The 13,460-nt window shown below is 44.9% G+C and overlaps 1 protein-coding gene across 3 annotated transcripts in view; it reads left to right on the top strand.

The window, feature by feature from the left end:
• HIPK1 (homeodomain interacting protein kinase 1) overlaps nt 1-13,460 on the top strand; it is a 36,213-nt gene that overhangs the window by 17,600 nt on the left and 5,153 nt on the right. For 2 of the 3 annotated variants that reach the window (XM_073319634.2, XM_073319636.2), the window contains 11 exons: nt 483-569; nt 1,429-1,613; nt 2,075-2,237; nt 2,971-3,193; nt 5,499-5,620; nt 7,462-7,596; nt 10,483-10,625; nt 10,976-11,158; nt 11,689-11,901; nt 12,238-12,476; nt 12,886-13,022. In XM_073319634.2, the coding sequence (XP_073175735.1) occupies nt 483-569; nt 1,429-1,613; nt 2,075-2,237; nt 2,971-3,193; nt 5,499-5,620; nt 7,462-7,596; nt 10,483-10,625; nt 10,976-11,158; nt 11,689-11,901; nt 12,238-12,476; nt 12,886-13,022 (1,830 nt within the window). The remainder of the gene's footprint in view (nt 1-482; nt 570-1,428; nt 1,614-2,074; nt 2,238-2,970; nt 3,194-5,498; nt 5,621-7,461; nt 7,597-10,482; nt 10,626-10,975; nt 11,159-11,688; nt 11,902-12,237; nt 12,477-12,885; nt 13,023-13,460) is intronic. The other variant, XM_073319635.2, reaches the window with a different exon arrangement.

The raw sequence follows: 13,460 nt of genomic DNA, 5'->3' as shown, positions 1-13,460 counted from the left end.
AAACTCCCAGGCCTCCTTTAGATCATAGAAGCAAAGGAGGTGAGAGGGCCATCTCTTCCCTCTTAGAGTTCACTTTAAAATGTCTCAGTTTGGCTTTTGCCTATATCCTAAATACTCCTGCTTCCACTGCTCTCAAATACTGTCTCAGAATCTGGCGTTCGCTTTGGTAGAACTCTTCATGGTGGAACATGAGGCAGCGTTGGAGTCTGTCCTTGACCAATAGTCGGCTCAGGTTTGGCCCCATTCTCCTCCAAGCCAGTATTTCAGTTTTGCAGTGAGTTGCTCCCAAAGGGTCACGGAGCAGGGAGCTGGTGACTGTTTACTCCTGCCCTACTTGCAAATGGTTTATTGTGTTTGCCCTCTAAAATAGGCAGAATGATTATACGGCCCGAAGTTTTGGTCATTGGCTTTCCTTTGTTTTTATTTCAATCAAATATTAACACCAGGCTCCAGCTGCTCTGAACAAATGTTTTATTTTATAGACCCCAGAAGAACATGAGTTGGAGACAGGAATAAAATCAAAAGAAGCTCGGAAATATATATTCAACTGTTTGGATGACATGGCGCAGGTGAGCAGAGGAGGCTGTTGGAAAATGAATGATGACTAGAGGCTGTGCTAGGCCATTGAGGGCACTAAGCAGGGATATTCTCTCTTCCCCCACCCCCTGACACATACTAATAAAACTTCAGCTGCTTGGGGCCCTACACAATTGTTTACTCTGCTTACGTCCAGTGCCAGCTCTGACAATGATGCCATTTGAGAAACTCACATGTACAATATAAAGGGGATTATGGGGAAGAGACTGCTGTGGCTCACAAGTCCCGACTCTGCTTATCGTCTCCCGCCCATTGTGAGGGCTGGTCCCACTCTGCCAGTGGCAGCGATGGTGAGAGTACAGTGCTGGCAAAGCACCGATGGTGCTTCTCCCGGCTCGAGAAGGGGCTTAGAAGGTTAAAATGCCGATGCCTTGTCCACACAAGTGGAACCGCCCTGTTCAAGATGGTAGTAAAGCCTTCAGGAGAAGGCTAGTGGAGACGCACAGAGGTGTAACAGCTCACAATTTTCTGCCAAAAAAGTCCCTGGGTGCACATTCAAAGCTGTCTGAATCTTAATTAGGGAAACTGTTAAAGGCTACCTTTAGCATTCCCTTTGCATAGGATGACACATCTGCAAGGCAGTGGAGAATCAAGCCCAGTTGATTTCACCTCAGCACACCAACTAAATATTGACAAAAAATTCTGTGCATAAGTTAGATTCAGATTTCTCTGGATTAGTGAATGTAGACTGGGGAAGGAGAGACCCTAAAGTGAAGGCGTTTAAGGACCAGCATTGGTTATTGGCACTTCCATAGGCTATGGAATGACTGATTTGTATAGCCGTGATTAATTTTCCATTGGCACTAACTGTTCTCATTTCTTTTTTCCAAGGTGAATATGTCTACGGACTTGGAAGGGACAGACATGTTGGCAGAGAAGGCTGACCGAAGAGAGTACATTGATTTGTTAAAGAAAATGTTGACGATTGATGCAGATAAGAGAATTACTCCGCTGAAGACTTTAAACCATTCATTTGTTACAATGACCCATCTACTGGATTTCCCACATAGCAACCAGTGAGTTGGTGCCACTTTGGTTTTTGCATTGTTCTAGATTGATTTCTCAGCATGACATAGAACAGCATACCTCTATTGTCCTGGCATGTCTGTCTAATCTGCTAATTAAAAAGGAATATTATCGGGGGCTTCTTTTGTGTTTCCAGTTTAGTTACTTAGACTGAATTTGTGTTCTCCCAATTCATGAGACACAGCAGGAAGCTTATCCAGGTGACTTTTTTTTTTTTTTTTGGCTCACATAAATATTTTTCTCTACTGGTTAGAGGCTGTATTATTTAGTTTTGCCAAATCTTTGACGTTTTGTTGCTGTAAAGTTAAAGGCATATACATGCACACGTAAAACAGTATTCTAAGAGCTATGTAAATCCCTTCCTTCTCTTGAATCCACTGCTTACAATGGAGCATATACTGTATATACTGGTATTGTATGTCTAATGCTTCCCCCACTCATTCTATTTCAGTGTGAAGTCCTGTTTTCAGAATATGGAGATCTGCAAGCGAAGAGTTAATATGTATGATACAATTAATCAAATAAAGAGCCCATTCACAACACATGTAGCTCCTAACACAAGCACAAACCTAACAATGAGCTTCAACAACCAGCTCAATACAGTGCACAATCAGGTATGTGAGTCTTTAGGTTTGGGAAATGTTTTTGATGCTGTGGGCCAAATCCTGCTCTGCAAAGTAACTCCACTGAAATCAGATATTTTTCATTTCCACGATATGTAGCTGAGCAGAACTTGCCCCTAAATGAATAGAACGGTGTTGCTGTCATATGAGAACAAGTTCTGAGTTTTAGTGTTCAAGTGTTGTTGCTACGTACGAATTTAGACACGTTCTACACAAATGGTATTTTCAGTGATGTGTTAAAATTCCTTAGATAACATCTCAATTCAGAATTTTTTCCTCCGCTCATAAGGCTATAGAAATTAGAGATGGGGCAGACTTATTAAGACATTCACCCAAGCTAGGGGGTAGTGCAGACTAGTTCAACAACAGCTGACTCATCGCCTCCCCACCTAGCAGAGTTGCTTATTTTTGAAGATACTTTTCAGAATGTGTAGGCTGCCTTTGCAATTTCATTTTCCATATAGTTGGCATGGCCAAACTGACACACAGTTTCTCTGCTCTGTTACTTTGATTTTATTGGCCTGTCAGTCCAGAGGCATGAAATGCAAAAAATAGAAAGCAGGTTTGAATACAACTTTTTTCAGGTCTGTTTTCTCCATTACCTTTATTTTAATTCTTTAGCTGATGTCACTTCATGCCAGGGTTCTGCTACCTGCAGTAGTTTGTTCCTGGGATATAGGGTACATAACACAAATATGCCCATTTGTAATGTTTTGTTTTCTAGGCCAGTGTCTTGGCTTCTAACTCTACTGCCGCTGCTACTCTTTCCCTGGCAAACTCGGACGTCTCGCTGCTAAACTATCAGTCTGCCCTGTACCCATCATCTGCAGCCCCAGTTGCGGGCGTAGCACAACAGAGTGTTTCCTTACAGCCTGGAACCACCCAGATCTGCACGCAGACTGATCCATTCCAGCAAACATTCATTGTTTGTCCCCCTGCTTTTCAAAGTAAGTGGAAAAACCTGTTGCATTCTACTGGAGTTTCAGCCAAATTAAAATAAAACCTTGTGATTTGGGCCAAGTAGAGAAACTCCAGGAGATCACTCTGTGCTCTCACATGTGACTCTGAAACCATTGAAATCAGCCCAGGTGTATATGTATGTCCGGTTCTCCTCTCCCAGGACACGCTTGGACAGGTGAGGAGAACATACCTGCCTACGAGGCAATCTTCACTCACTTTATTGCTCAGCCATTTTTTTCCCCCGAATGTAACACAACAGCATTCCTCAGGACTATAGGAGGAGTTTGACCCATGTGAGACTTAAGAAAGCCTCTGAAATGTTTCTCATTCCCTGAACAGCACCTCAACGCTCATAATGTTCTGCTTGACCTTTGAGTGGTCAGGCTTGCACATGAGCACAGTCTACTTCCCATTAAGAACCAGAATGAGAGAGTTTTGATGAAAAGGGGATTTTTCTAGAGGTTTAAGTGTCTGAAAGTCAGGCCTAGAATAGAAATCCCTCCTGAATCTTATCCGTGAATCTGTTATTGCGGGGGCTATAACCAGGTTAATTTTCATAGTGGAGCAAAAATTTATTTCTAGGCTTTGGTTTCTTGGCACCAAGAGCATTTGGAGAGACACTCAAGGATTAGAAAAAGCTTGGAATATGCACAGGTGCTATCGCAACTAAAATTTTCATCCTGACCAGTGATTCCCTTAAATTTCTAGACTGAATATGGACTCTTGGAATCTCAGTTCACAAGTGTTAATACAGTTGTGCAGCTTGGTGGCAAGAAGTAAAAGAATGCCAATTGCAAATAGATAAAGCTACACAGAGTAAAAAATGCAGCTGCTGATTGTGAAAGCTTCTCCGTTTGTATCTGGCTTGCGCTAATATGGTAGGTTATGAATGAAGCAAAAAATCTTGATAGAACAAGTGCAGGGCGCAATGGCTGCAGTATGCGGGTTGTACTTGTTTTTAGGTAGCATGGTAATGTTAGAAGTGTTTGACTGTGTTCCCCTCCAGATGTGATTTGAGGGGAGTGCATTTGGCTGGCTTGTATGCAAATGACAAGCTTGAATGGACCTAAGCTTTAACGAATTCTCCAGTGCTATCTTGAGAATTTTAGGGGCTTGCAGAGACCGTAATTGTTCATTAGCCAGGGCTTTATTGGTGGGTTGTGTCTGATAACTCCAGCTACATGCCTGCCATCTCTGAAAGGCCCATCTAGTGCCAAATGCTTCCGAAGGCTAGGAAGTCCACAGACAGTGAAGTCAAACCAAGGTCTTTTGAGGGAGAATGTAGGTGCCAAACTGATCTGAAACATTCCATTTAAGTACTACTTGTAAAGTTAAGCCTTGTTTAGACTGTCGAAAATGAGAGTTGTAATGGTGGAGGAGTACCAGTGGGGCTGAATTATAGGTCCCACTTTTGCAGGAGTAGATGAACCTTTCAAAGAGCAGACAGGGAACAAAACTCAGTGTGGACAAGGTATTTTCATTCACACAAGGATTTCAGTTACTGTAAAAAGGAAATAGAAGGGAAGGGCATCCTGACCCAGTGGCACCGGATCATTTCCCCATGTGCCCCAGAAAAGAATTTCTCTTCTCCTGGAGGGGGCAGCACCTTGCAGACACTAGTAGATGTATGGTTTGGCTTAGTTGTGACTGTAATTGTTTAGAAAGTGTTTCCGGTAGTGTTTCCTGTATGTTGGGAGTGATTTATAATTTTTTAATGGGTGGCTGGAGGGGGTGTGTTCCCAAGTACAGTACATAAAGACTTCAGAACTCCAGAAACTATTCTTGTTTGTCTGTTTCCATTTAAATATGGCCTTAAACTGGGTGGTGGTTGGATTCAAGTTCTGCCCTCGCCAGCAGAGTCTGAAAGTGTTCCTATCTCATGGCTGTTCAGTGACCTAAATTAAATAGGTAGCAATAGTCTCAGACCAGTTCTCACTGAACAGGTGTCCGTGTTGCAAAAATCAAGACAGAAAGTACAACACTGTTACCAGCACTAATTTCCAGCAATGCCTTACAGAAGGCGCAAGTGGCCATGTGTGGGTACGAATACCCTGATCTTGTCTTTCGCAGTGGGGAGCAGGTTGCTGCTGGACAAAGGGAACCCCACTCTCTAGCGTAAGGTGCACCATTTCTGTGCCCCTGTGGGAAGGGCTCCCCTTTCCCTGATGGCTGAGGCTGTAACCGTGACGGTGTCTTCTGTTCATCTTGATTTGGTTGGCAGGAATTAGTCTGAAAAAACATTTGAATAATAAAGAAATCGGCTTAATGATGGCTTCTTCCTTTTCCGAGCAGCCGGACTTCAGGCTACTGCAAAGCATTCTGGGTTCCCAGTACGGATGGAGAATGCCGTTCCGATTGTACCACAAGCACCAACGGCACAGCCGCTGCAGATCCAGTCGGGAGTTCTCACACAGGTAAGAACGGGGTGACTGGAATTCCACCGAGTGCAAAGGGCAGTCCAGCTTTGTTCTCGCGTTGCAATGGGAGCCATGTCTTGTTGAGGGAGGGGGGATCGTCTTTGTTATTAACAGAAATCTCAGAATGAAACAGGAGTCGGGGACCTGGATCCCAGTGATATATAGGTTCATATCAAGCTCAAGTCTACCTGGTTCTACTGAGATATTGTAAGTCTGAACCTTATTTTTTACTTTGACACTTCACAATTCTCCTCTGCCAAGTGCCAGCCAGGACGAACTGTTATGGACTCCACTAAGTCCCTTTAGAATCTGATATTTGCATAAAAATATTGACGTGCCCTACGAATCTGCAGGCAGAGGACAATTACAAAACCAGGAGAGTAGTTTTGTATTTCTTTATGATCACTGACTGTGGGGTTTGGCCTTCCATAATGGGGTAAATATTTAGTGTCCTGAGACTTCCGTCTTTCTCTGGATGGGACTGCTGTTCAAAACATTCAGTTCTTGTCTGGACAGAGGTACCTTCCTACATAAGGCAGGTATCTGCTTAAAAGCCAGACAGCAAATTCCATAGGAAATGAATTGGTTTCTATGCATTATTTACCATGTGAAAAATGAGATCCCAGAAAACAAAAGTAAAGATTTGAATTATTGATGTTGTAGATTCCCATCTTTAATTCAATGAAATTACTTTTTTTTTTAATAATTGCATCCTTGACATGCGTGGATGTGTTTCACTGATTGTATTTATTTCCAAATGTGTTATCAGAATTTGATTAACTTTGAAATGTATAGTCTGTCATTTTACAAAAACTTTAAACTCTTATTTGTCTTCTGCCATAAAAATAAAACTCTTTCTGTTTCCAACAAAGCAGTGTTTTATTTAAATAGACAATGGATACACAGTAGAAAGCACCTTTATCGTACAACATTTTTGAACACTGAAGAATCCATCATCTTTATGGATAATACTATAATTTTAGTTTGCATAGTTTCACAGTTTCTGCTGACAGTTACATAGGGAAATAATGTGCATACTCTTAATTGTAACCTCCCAAGAAATCTGGGGGAAGTATATCACAGTGACTGGTCTAGTCTTACAGAAGCAGTTTTAGGAGATAAGTTGCAATTTATTTGTTCAATTCAAACAATTGAGGTAGCATTTGATGATGCATGCATTTGGCTTAATATAATTGCACAGGTCACAGTATTCAATGAACAGAATAATCTTAAAGGAAGTCATCATGAAGCAGACCATTCCTGCTTCTCTTCATGATAAAGTACCAAACTCCAGTTAAAAAAACACTTCAGATAAAACGATTTTATGGATTAGGTTTGTTTCTTGGCAATCTCGCCATGATTGATGTTAATTTTTAGTAATCTAAAGACCCTGGTGACTTTAAGATTATTAAAGTTCCTTAGTTCATCCTTTCCCAAGAATACTGAACATGAAATAGCCTGTGTATGATTATACATGATGTATTACATCAGTGGTGCAGCATATATCATTATGGCCCAATACAGTATATACAAGAGATGGCTTGGAATACACACATCTAGGATCCACCCAGAATAAGGTACTATAAAGTTTGAACCAGTTTTGTGAAGCTGGTTCCTGTGTCCCTCGCGTTCCCCTCAGGAACGTTTGCCAGTTGTTCACACTAGCCCACCTGGAGGATCAGAGAGAGTAGTGGTTTGAATACATACATTTGATTGCTGTGAGACATTGAAGAGCGTTGTTAGTACCAATAGGTTGAGAGCCTTTCTGGCCCCATTGCTGAACCCAGTTAACCTGTCTCAGGACGTGTGTTTCACTCACTGCCTAATCTGCGTTTCAGGGAAGCTGTACACCACTAATGGTAGCAACTCTTCATCCTCAAGTAGCCACCATCACGCCGCAGTATGCGGTGCCCTTTACTCTGAACTGCGCAGCCGGCCGGCCAGCGCTAGTAGAACAGACGGCTGCAGTACTGGTAATTGCCTCCCTTGATTGTGTTCACTAACGGAGTTTTTGTTTTAACTTAGACTTGCAGAGGGCATGGAAGCATGTGCCATCTTGTGGCTGTGTTCTTGCTACATCTTAATGTCTTTTTGTTTTCCTCCCCAACATTGCTGACGCACTGTCTGACTCTGATGTTTAGTGTGGCTCTAAAGAATCCAGATCCATTGACTGTTGCTCTTTACTAGTCTAGTATTATAAAGCTCTTCTCCTAAGCTCAGAAGAGCGATAATCCTATTTGTCTTTTGCTTACTGTCCTATCTTTACCTTTTAATTGTTGAAAAAAAGAAAAAGGCCTTTTAGGCTGACTCTGCTACAGGTACCTGGATGGCCAGAGTTTGAACCAGTTGGCAAGTTAGCTGCATTTTTTTGTTTTAAAGCTTCTTTGCATGTAGAACTGTTTCAGGTGCTTAAGCTCAGGTTAAAACCTCTAATAATAGCAAGTGCTTTTTAATTTATTGCTTTAGCAATCAAGAAACCTTAACCTTCATTGAATATTGACAATAATTCTCTGACCTTTCATTATCTATAACCAATCACTGGTAGCTTGCATCATCCAAAGAAAGATGTTGCTTCCCACAGATGCTTTTTGTTCTTACTACATTTTGTGGTTGAAATTAAAGGTGAGCTCTATATTTTTAGATGGCAGCAGTTTCTCAGGCTAGTTCTGATTAAGCTAAATGCCCAACTGACAGGGGCTGTGAGAGGGGGTGCACCTGGTTTTAAAATCTGTGCTTTCAAAATTGTTGCCCTCTGAATTTGTCTGGTATCTGCATCAGAATTGACCCTGCAGATGCCACATGCCAGTCATTTTAAAACCCCAGAATCAGATCAGTGAAGCATATGGAAACATTACAATGCACTTTAAGTCCTTCTGTCTTCACATGTCTTTCAAAGCGCACTCCATTTCTTACATAAACCATTTTGTCTTTTTGTGGCAATAAGTTATTAGCATTTTTTTCACCCAAGCTGGAGACTCGTTTTGGGGTGGCTTTTGCTCAAGCCGGAGCTCTGGCCTTACTGTGACTAGTGACTTAAGCTTGGCCATTCGAATGTCTGCTACTAGCCACAACATTAAATGCTCCCCTTTTTTGAGGATGAAAAGGCAGGCAAGTGGGTTCTGGTGGATCTCAGTGGTTTGTTCAGAAAGGACCCAAAGGATCGTCTCTCTTCCACCTCTTCTCCAGTTCTGCTTGCTGAAGGGTTGCCATTGAAAATGGCAGGGGTGGATGTAGCAGAGCATGGGCACCATTAAGTGACTGGTGACACTTTCAAAGTGCATTTGGGTTTCTGAGCTAACAGGCCAATTAGATCTGCTCTTCTATGTGTGTGCAGTGGACTTGGGCACTTCACTCCCCTGACCTCAGGAGGAGACCAGAGCCATCTGTCTTCAGACTAATAGCCTGGATTCTAAATTTTCTCCAGAGAATTTGATATTTCCATTTGGTTTCCCGGAGCCTTTAGCCCAAATTGCTCACCTTTAGTGCTTCCGACACTTTTCTCTCTTTGCTTCTTAACTTACGTTTGCAATAGCCATTTGCTAAGCTTTGCCTATTTTTGTCCTTCCTCTGTCAAAACAGTTCGTCGCTTGGAAGGCCTGATTTCTGCCTCCCCTTGGGAAGTTAGATTTCGCTCTATATTAAACTCTCTGCTTTGTCTTGTGCAGGTGTTGGCTTTTGGAAAGACGCATGGCGTGACTTTTAACATATTTCTCTTTTTTTTATTATTCTGCTTATGTTGGCAGAGGTGTTGGCAGTTATCTGCTTGAAGGCTTCTTGTTGGAACCAGTATTTGTAATAAGTGGATCTGTTACTTGCAGAAATATTTTGTTTAAAACAGCATGTGTTTGTGGTTTTGCAGTTTAAACGGCAAGAAATAGAACCGTGTGCGCTCTACATCATAGAGCTACTGTACTGCAGAAGCATGTTACCAATCTATCCAGTATCCCCATGAGCTGAAAGTGGGTAGAGTTTGAGCATCTCACCTGTGACAAACACAGCAAGAGATGCTTTTTTTTTTTCCTTTTTTAATATCTTGACTGTTTTATTTCCTTCAGCAACTCAATCCAAGTGGTAGAAAGTCCATATTTGTAACTAGATTTTTATTTCTGGGTCATGTGAGCAAGATGAACTCATTTGCAAAAAGCCAGTGTTGGACTCCACTTATCTAGGCTACTGAAACCTGCATTTTGCTCCATTTCCTCAATCAGTTTGAATCTTTTTGTAAACTATGAAAACGTATTGAAAATGCAGCCCAGACACTTCAGTAACAGTGCTTGAATCAGGGATTTGGCATTTCTGCCATTACCCCACTCCCTCTCTCCACTGCTGGAGAAGAGATTGCGGAGGAGCAGAGAGGTTTCTGCTGCCTTTGCTTCTCCTCAGTTTGAGCACTATAAACAAGGTGTTCTGTGAAACAGCTGCTGAATGGGCTAAATGGCTCCCAAATTGAACTACTTCATTGAAGAGTCTTTCATTTTATTGTCCTCAGAACCATCCCAGATGCACTTGTTCTCTAGTAATGGTCTCTTAGGTGGTCAGCAGAAATGGCCCCTAGTATCCCAGTGGATGTAGTCTACCCGCTTTCTGGCATTCTTTCTGCAGTACAGTCTAAACACTATCCTCTTCCCCAGGTGACGGTTTGTGATAGAAAAGGTGGACAAACTGGCTGAGGAAGTTTGTTTCTCTGGTTTTCTTGTTCTCTTCCTGTAGTGAGGCCATGGGAGGAAGTGCAACTGTATACCTTTATCTCTGCAAGTTAACAATCTGCACAGCTGATTCTGTTGTTTGGAAGAGTTTTTGTCCCAATTCTTGGAAGCTGAAGCTTAGCCAAGTCCCTCTTTCTGTTTGTTGTTTTGCAGCAGGCCTGGCCTGGAGGGACCCAACAGATCCTGCTACCTTCCACCTGGCAGCAACTTCCAGGGGTTGCACTGCACAATTCTGTTCAGCCCACAGCTGTGATTCCAGAGACCATTGGAAGCAACCAGCAGTTAGCTGACTGGAGGTAAGGGTCTGTGTTAACGCAGAGGTGCTTCTGAGCCCAGTGACACGATGGCATAATTTGTAGCAGGGAAGTGTTTCCGGCATTAACAGCTTCCATGTCACCTATGCCAGTGCCACCATTGTCAGGACTAGGGCTAGTACCATTGAAATGTGCAGCCTACATCTGAAACGTCACAGTGCTTGAACCAGTGTGTTAGAGAGCCACTTCCGGCTTGACGATCCAGTGGGAATGTGAGCCAGTGCAAACCCACAGAGCTGCGTGAGGGCGCCGCTCCCCACATTCCTGCCCTGCACTGTGCATGCCTGTGGTGCCTGCAGCCCAGTCAGCATTTGGGTCTCTCTCCCCCTTAGGAACGCACATTCCCATGGAAACCAGTACAGCACCATCATGCAGCAGCCCTCCTTACTGACCAACCACGTGGCTCTAGCTACTGCACAGCCTCTGAATGTTGGAGTTGCTCACGTTGTTAGGCAGCAGCAGAGCAGCGGCCTCGCAGCAAAGAAGAACAAACAGCCAGCACAGAGCACAGCAAAGTAAGGAGTCCTCCCTGCTGACCCTTCGACACACTGGGGGGAGATGCGCAGATCCCAGGGTGCTAGCATCTTGCTCACATAGGGGCCCTGTCTGTAACTGTTTTTAGTGAGCTGCCAGCTAAGGGCTGAATGCTGAACTCCTTCCTCAGGCAATCTTCACTGCAATGGGAGAGCAGGGACTGTCTCCGGGTGTGTGCATTGCCAGCAGAATGGGGCCCTGCCCTTGTCAGGGCCTCGAGGTATTACGTAGTACGCAGTCTGGGCTTTGAACAATGGAGGACCAGAGGAGATCCTCCTGCACTGAGGGGAATTCCACCCATTTAACCCTGCGTCACTGTGCGGTGGGACTTTTCCTGGCTCTCTCCTGACCTGATGGGTGTTGAGTTCTATCAGGATGTCCGCTCTGGGGCTTTTCTTTTCCTGCTGGCCCCAGGCCATGATGAGATCTGGCACAGTCTGTCTGTCTCTGGGTGGGCAGCGTGGTTTGGCCACTGAACAGTCTCCTTGTCTTGCCCTGTTGCTTCCTGCAGGCCCACCGCTGCACTGGAGGCCATGCCTTCCCAAGTCTACTCGTTGATCGGGAGCAGCCCCCTTCGTGCGGCCTCCTCCTCCAATGCTCTCATTCCAGTGCAGGAGCAGCACCAGCCCATCGTAATCCCAGACACGCCTAGCCCACCCGTCAGCGTCATCACCATCCGCAGCGATACCGACGAAGAGGAGGACAGCAAATACAAGCCTGCAAGGTAGAGAGTCTGGCTTTAGAGCTAATAGCATTTCGCCCTGCGCACTCCCACGTCCAGCCTTGCCCCCAAGAGGATGCTGATGGGAGGAGAAGAGTAGAAAAGGCTAGAAAAGAAACACTCATGCAGAGAGGTTTGTCAGGCTGGGCTAAGAAATCTGTGCGGAGAAATCTCTGATGTGAGGCACGGAACATCCCATCAAGCTGCTGTGCAATTTGGCTTTTCCACTAACTTGAATTACCATAAAGCTCTGGATAAGGGGAGAGTGCCATGGTAGGGCCGAGGGTGCTTCCTGTGGGCACTCCAGGGTAAATGAGTACGGTGTGTTTTCTCCCCTAGCTTGGGCATGAAGCAGAGATCCAATGTCATCAGCTATGTTACTGTGAATGACTCCCCAGACTCAGACTCCTCCCTCAATAGCCCCTACACCAGCGATCCGCTCTCTGCTGTCCGGAGTGCTGGAGGAGCGCTGGAGCTGCCTGCCAGGGGAGCGGCCGACAGCTCCAGCTCCCGCACCATCATCGTCCCACCTCTGAAGACACAACTGGCCGACTGCATTGTCACCACGCAAGCCTCAGGTAGGTGCCCACTCTGACAAAGACAGGACCTTCCAGCCCAGTCCTTGTACCTATCCTTGGTTCTGACAGCACTGTCTCCTTTGTCAGAATAGCCAGGACTAGGTGTGAGCAGCTAGTGTTCTGTGCTGGCTTGTAGCTGCTGCCCTCAGATTCTAGAAATCTGGGTCTGTATTAAGTTTCACTGAGTATAAAAGGATTTCCATTGGGTTATTGGTGGCAGCAGCCGATCGCAGCATGTTACTCAGATCTCTGGGAAATGCTGGCATGTTATTGATTCATCCAAGTATGACACTGTAACTAGAGAAATGACCCTGCGAGGGAAGGACCCCCTCATTGCTGATGGTACACAAGCTGGTGAGGTCCTGGAATGAGCTGGAGAAGAATGGACTAACCTGCTCATATTTTTCAGGCATTCTGAGTAGCGTCAGCAAGACCAAACCAGTGGCATCGGTGAGTGGGCAGTCATCGGGATGCTGTATAACACCAACCGGCTACCGGCCACCTCGCATGGTGACTGGTGGCGTGCAGCCACTCAACCTTAGCCAGGTAAGCAAGGATGTGGCTCTTGCTTTGTCTTCTACTGGCTTCGGAATGTCCCTGAGGCTTGTTAATACCAAATGGGACATTGTCATACTGGACCCTGTGTTATGGGGAGGGGAAGAGGGCTGGTTACCAGTGTCAGAAGGGCCATAGCTGCTTCCTCATTGTTGGCATTAAGTAGCTGGTTCTGGTTCAGTCCTTGATGGTTGAATATGGCATAAAACCTGTGCTCTCTCCTGTGTCAGGGAAGGGGGCCAAGCAGTGCACAGATCCTACCCTTGCCATGCTGGGGGTACTAGGGCCAGTACGAGGGGGTACTAAGGCTTAGCCTCTGGAGGGAGGACTCCTCTGTGCCTCCCACCCCACCCCCCACAGATCTCATCAGGTGCCAGCCCAGAGATGGCCCTGATGAGCTATATGCACATTCCCTTCTGGGCCTGAGCC

The sequence above is a fragment of the Lepidochelys kempii genome, chromosome 21, assembly GCF_965140285.1.
Source record: "Lepidochelys kempii isolate rLepKem1 chromosome 21, rLepKem1.hap1, whole genome shotgun sequence".
Taxonomy (NCBI): domain Eukaryota; kingdom Metazoa; phylum Chordata; order Testudines; family Cheloniidae; genus Lepidochelys; species Lepidochelys kempii.
The sequence above is the reverse complement of the archived record's forward strand: the minus strand, read 5'-3'. Positions and strand labels throughout refer to the sequence as shown.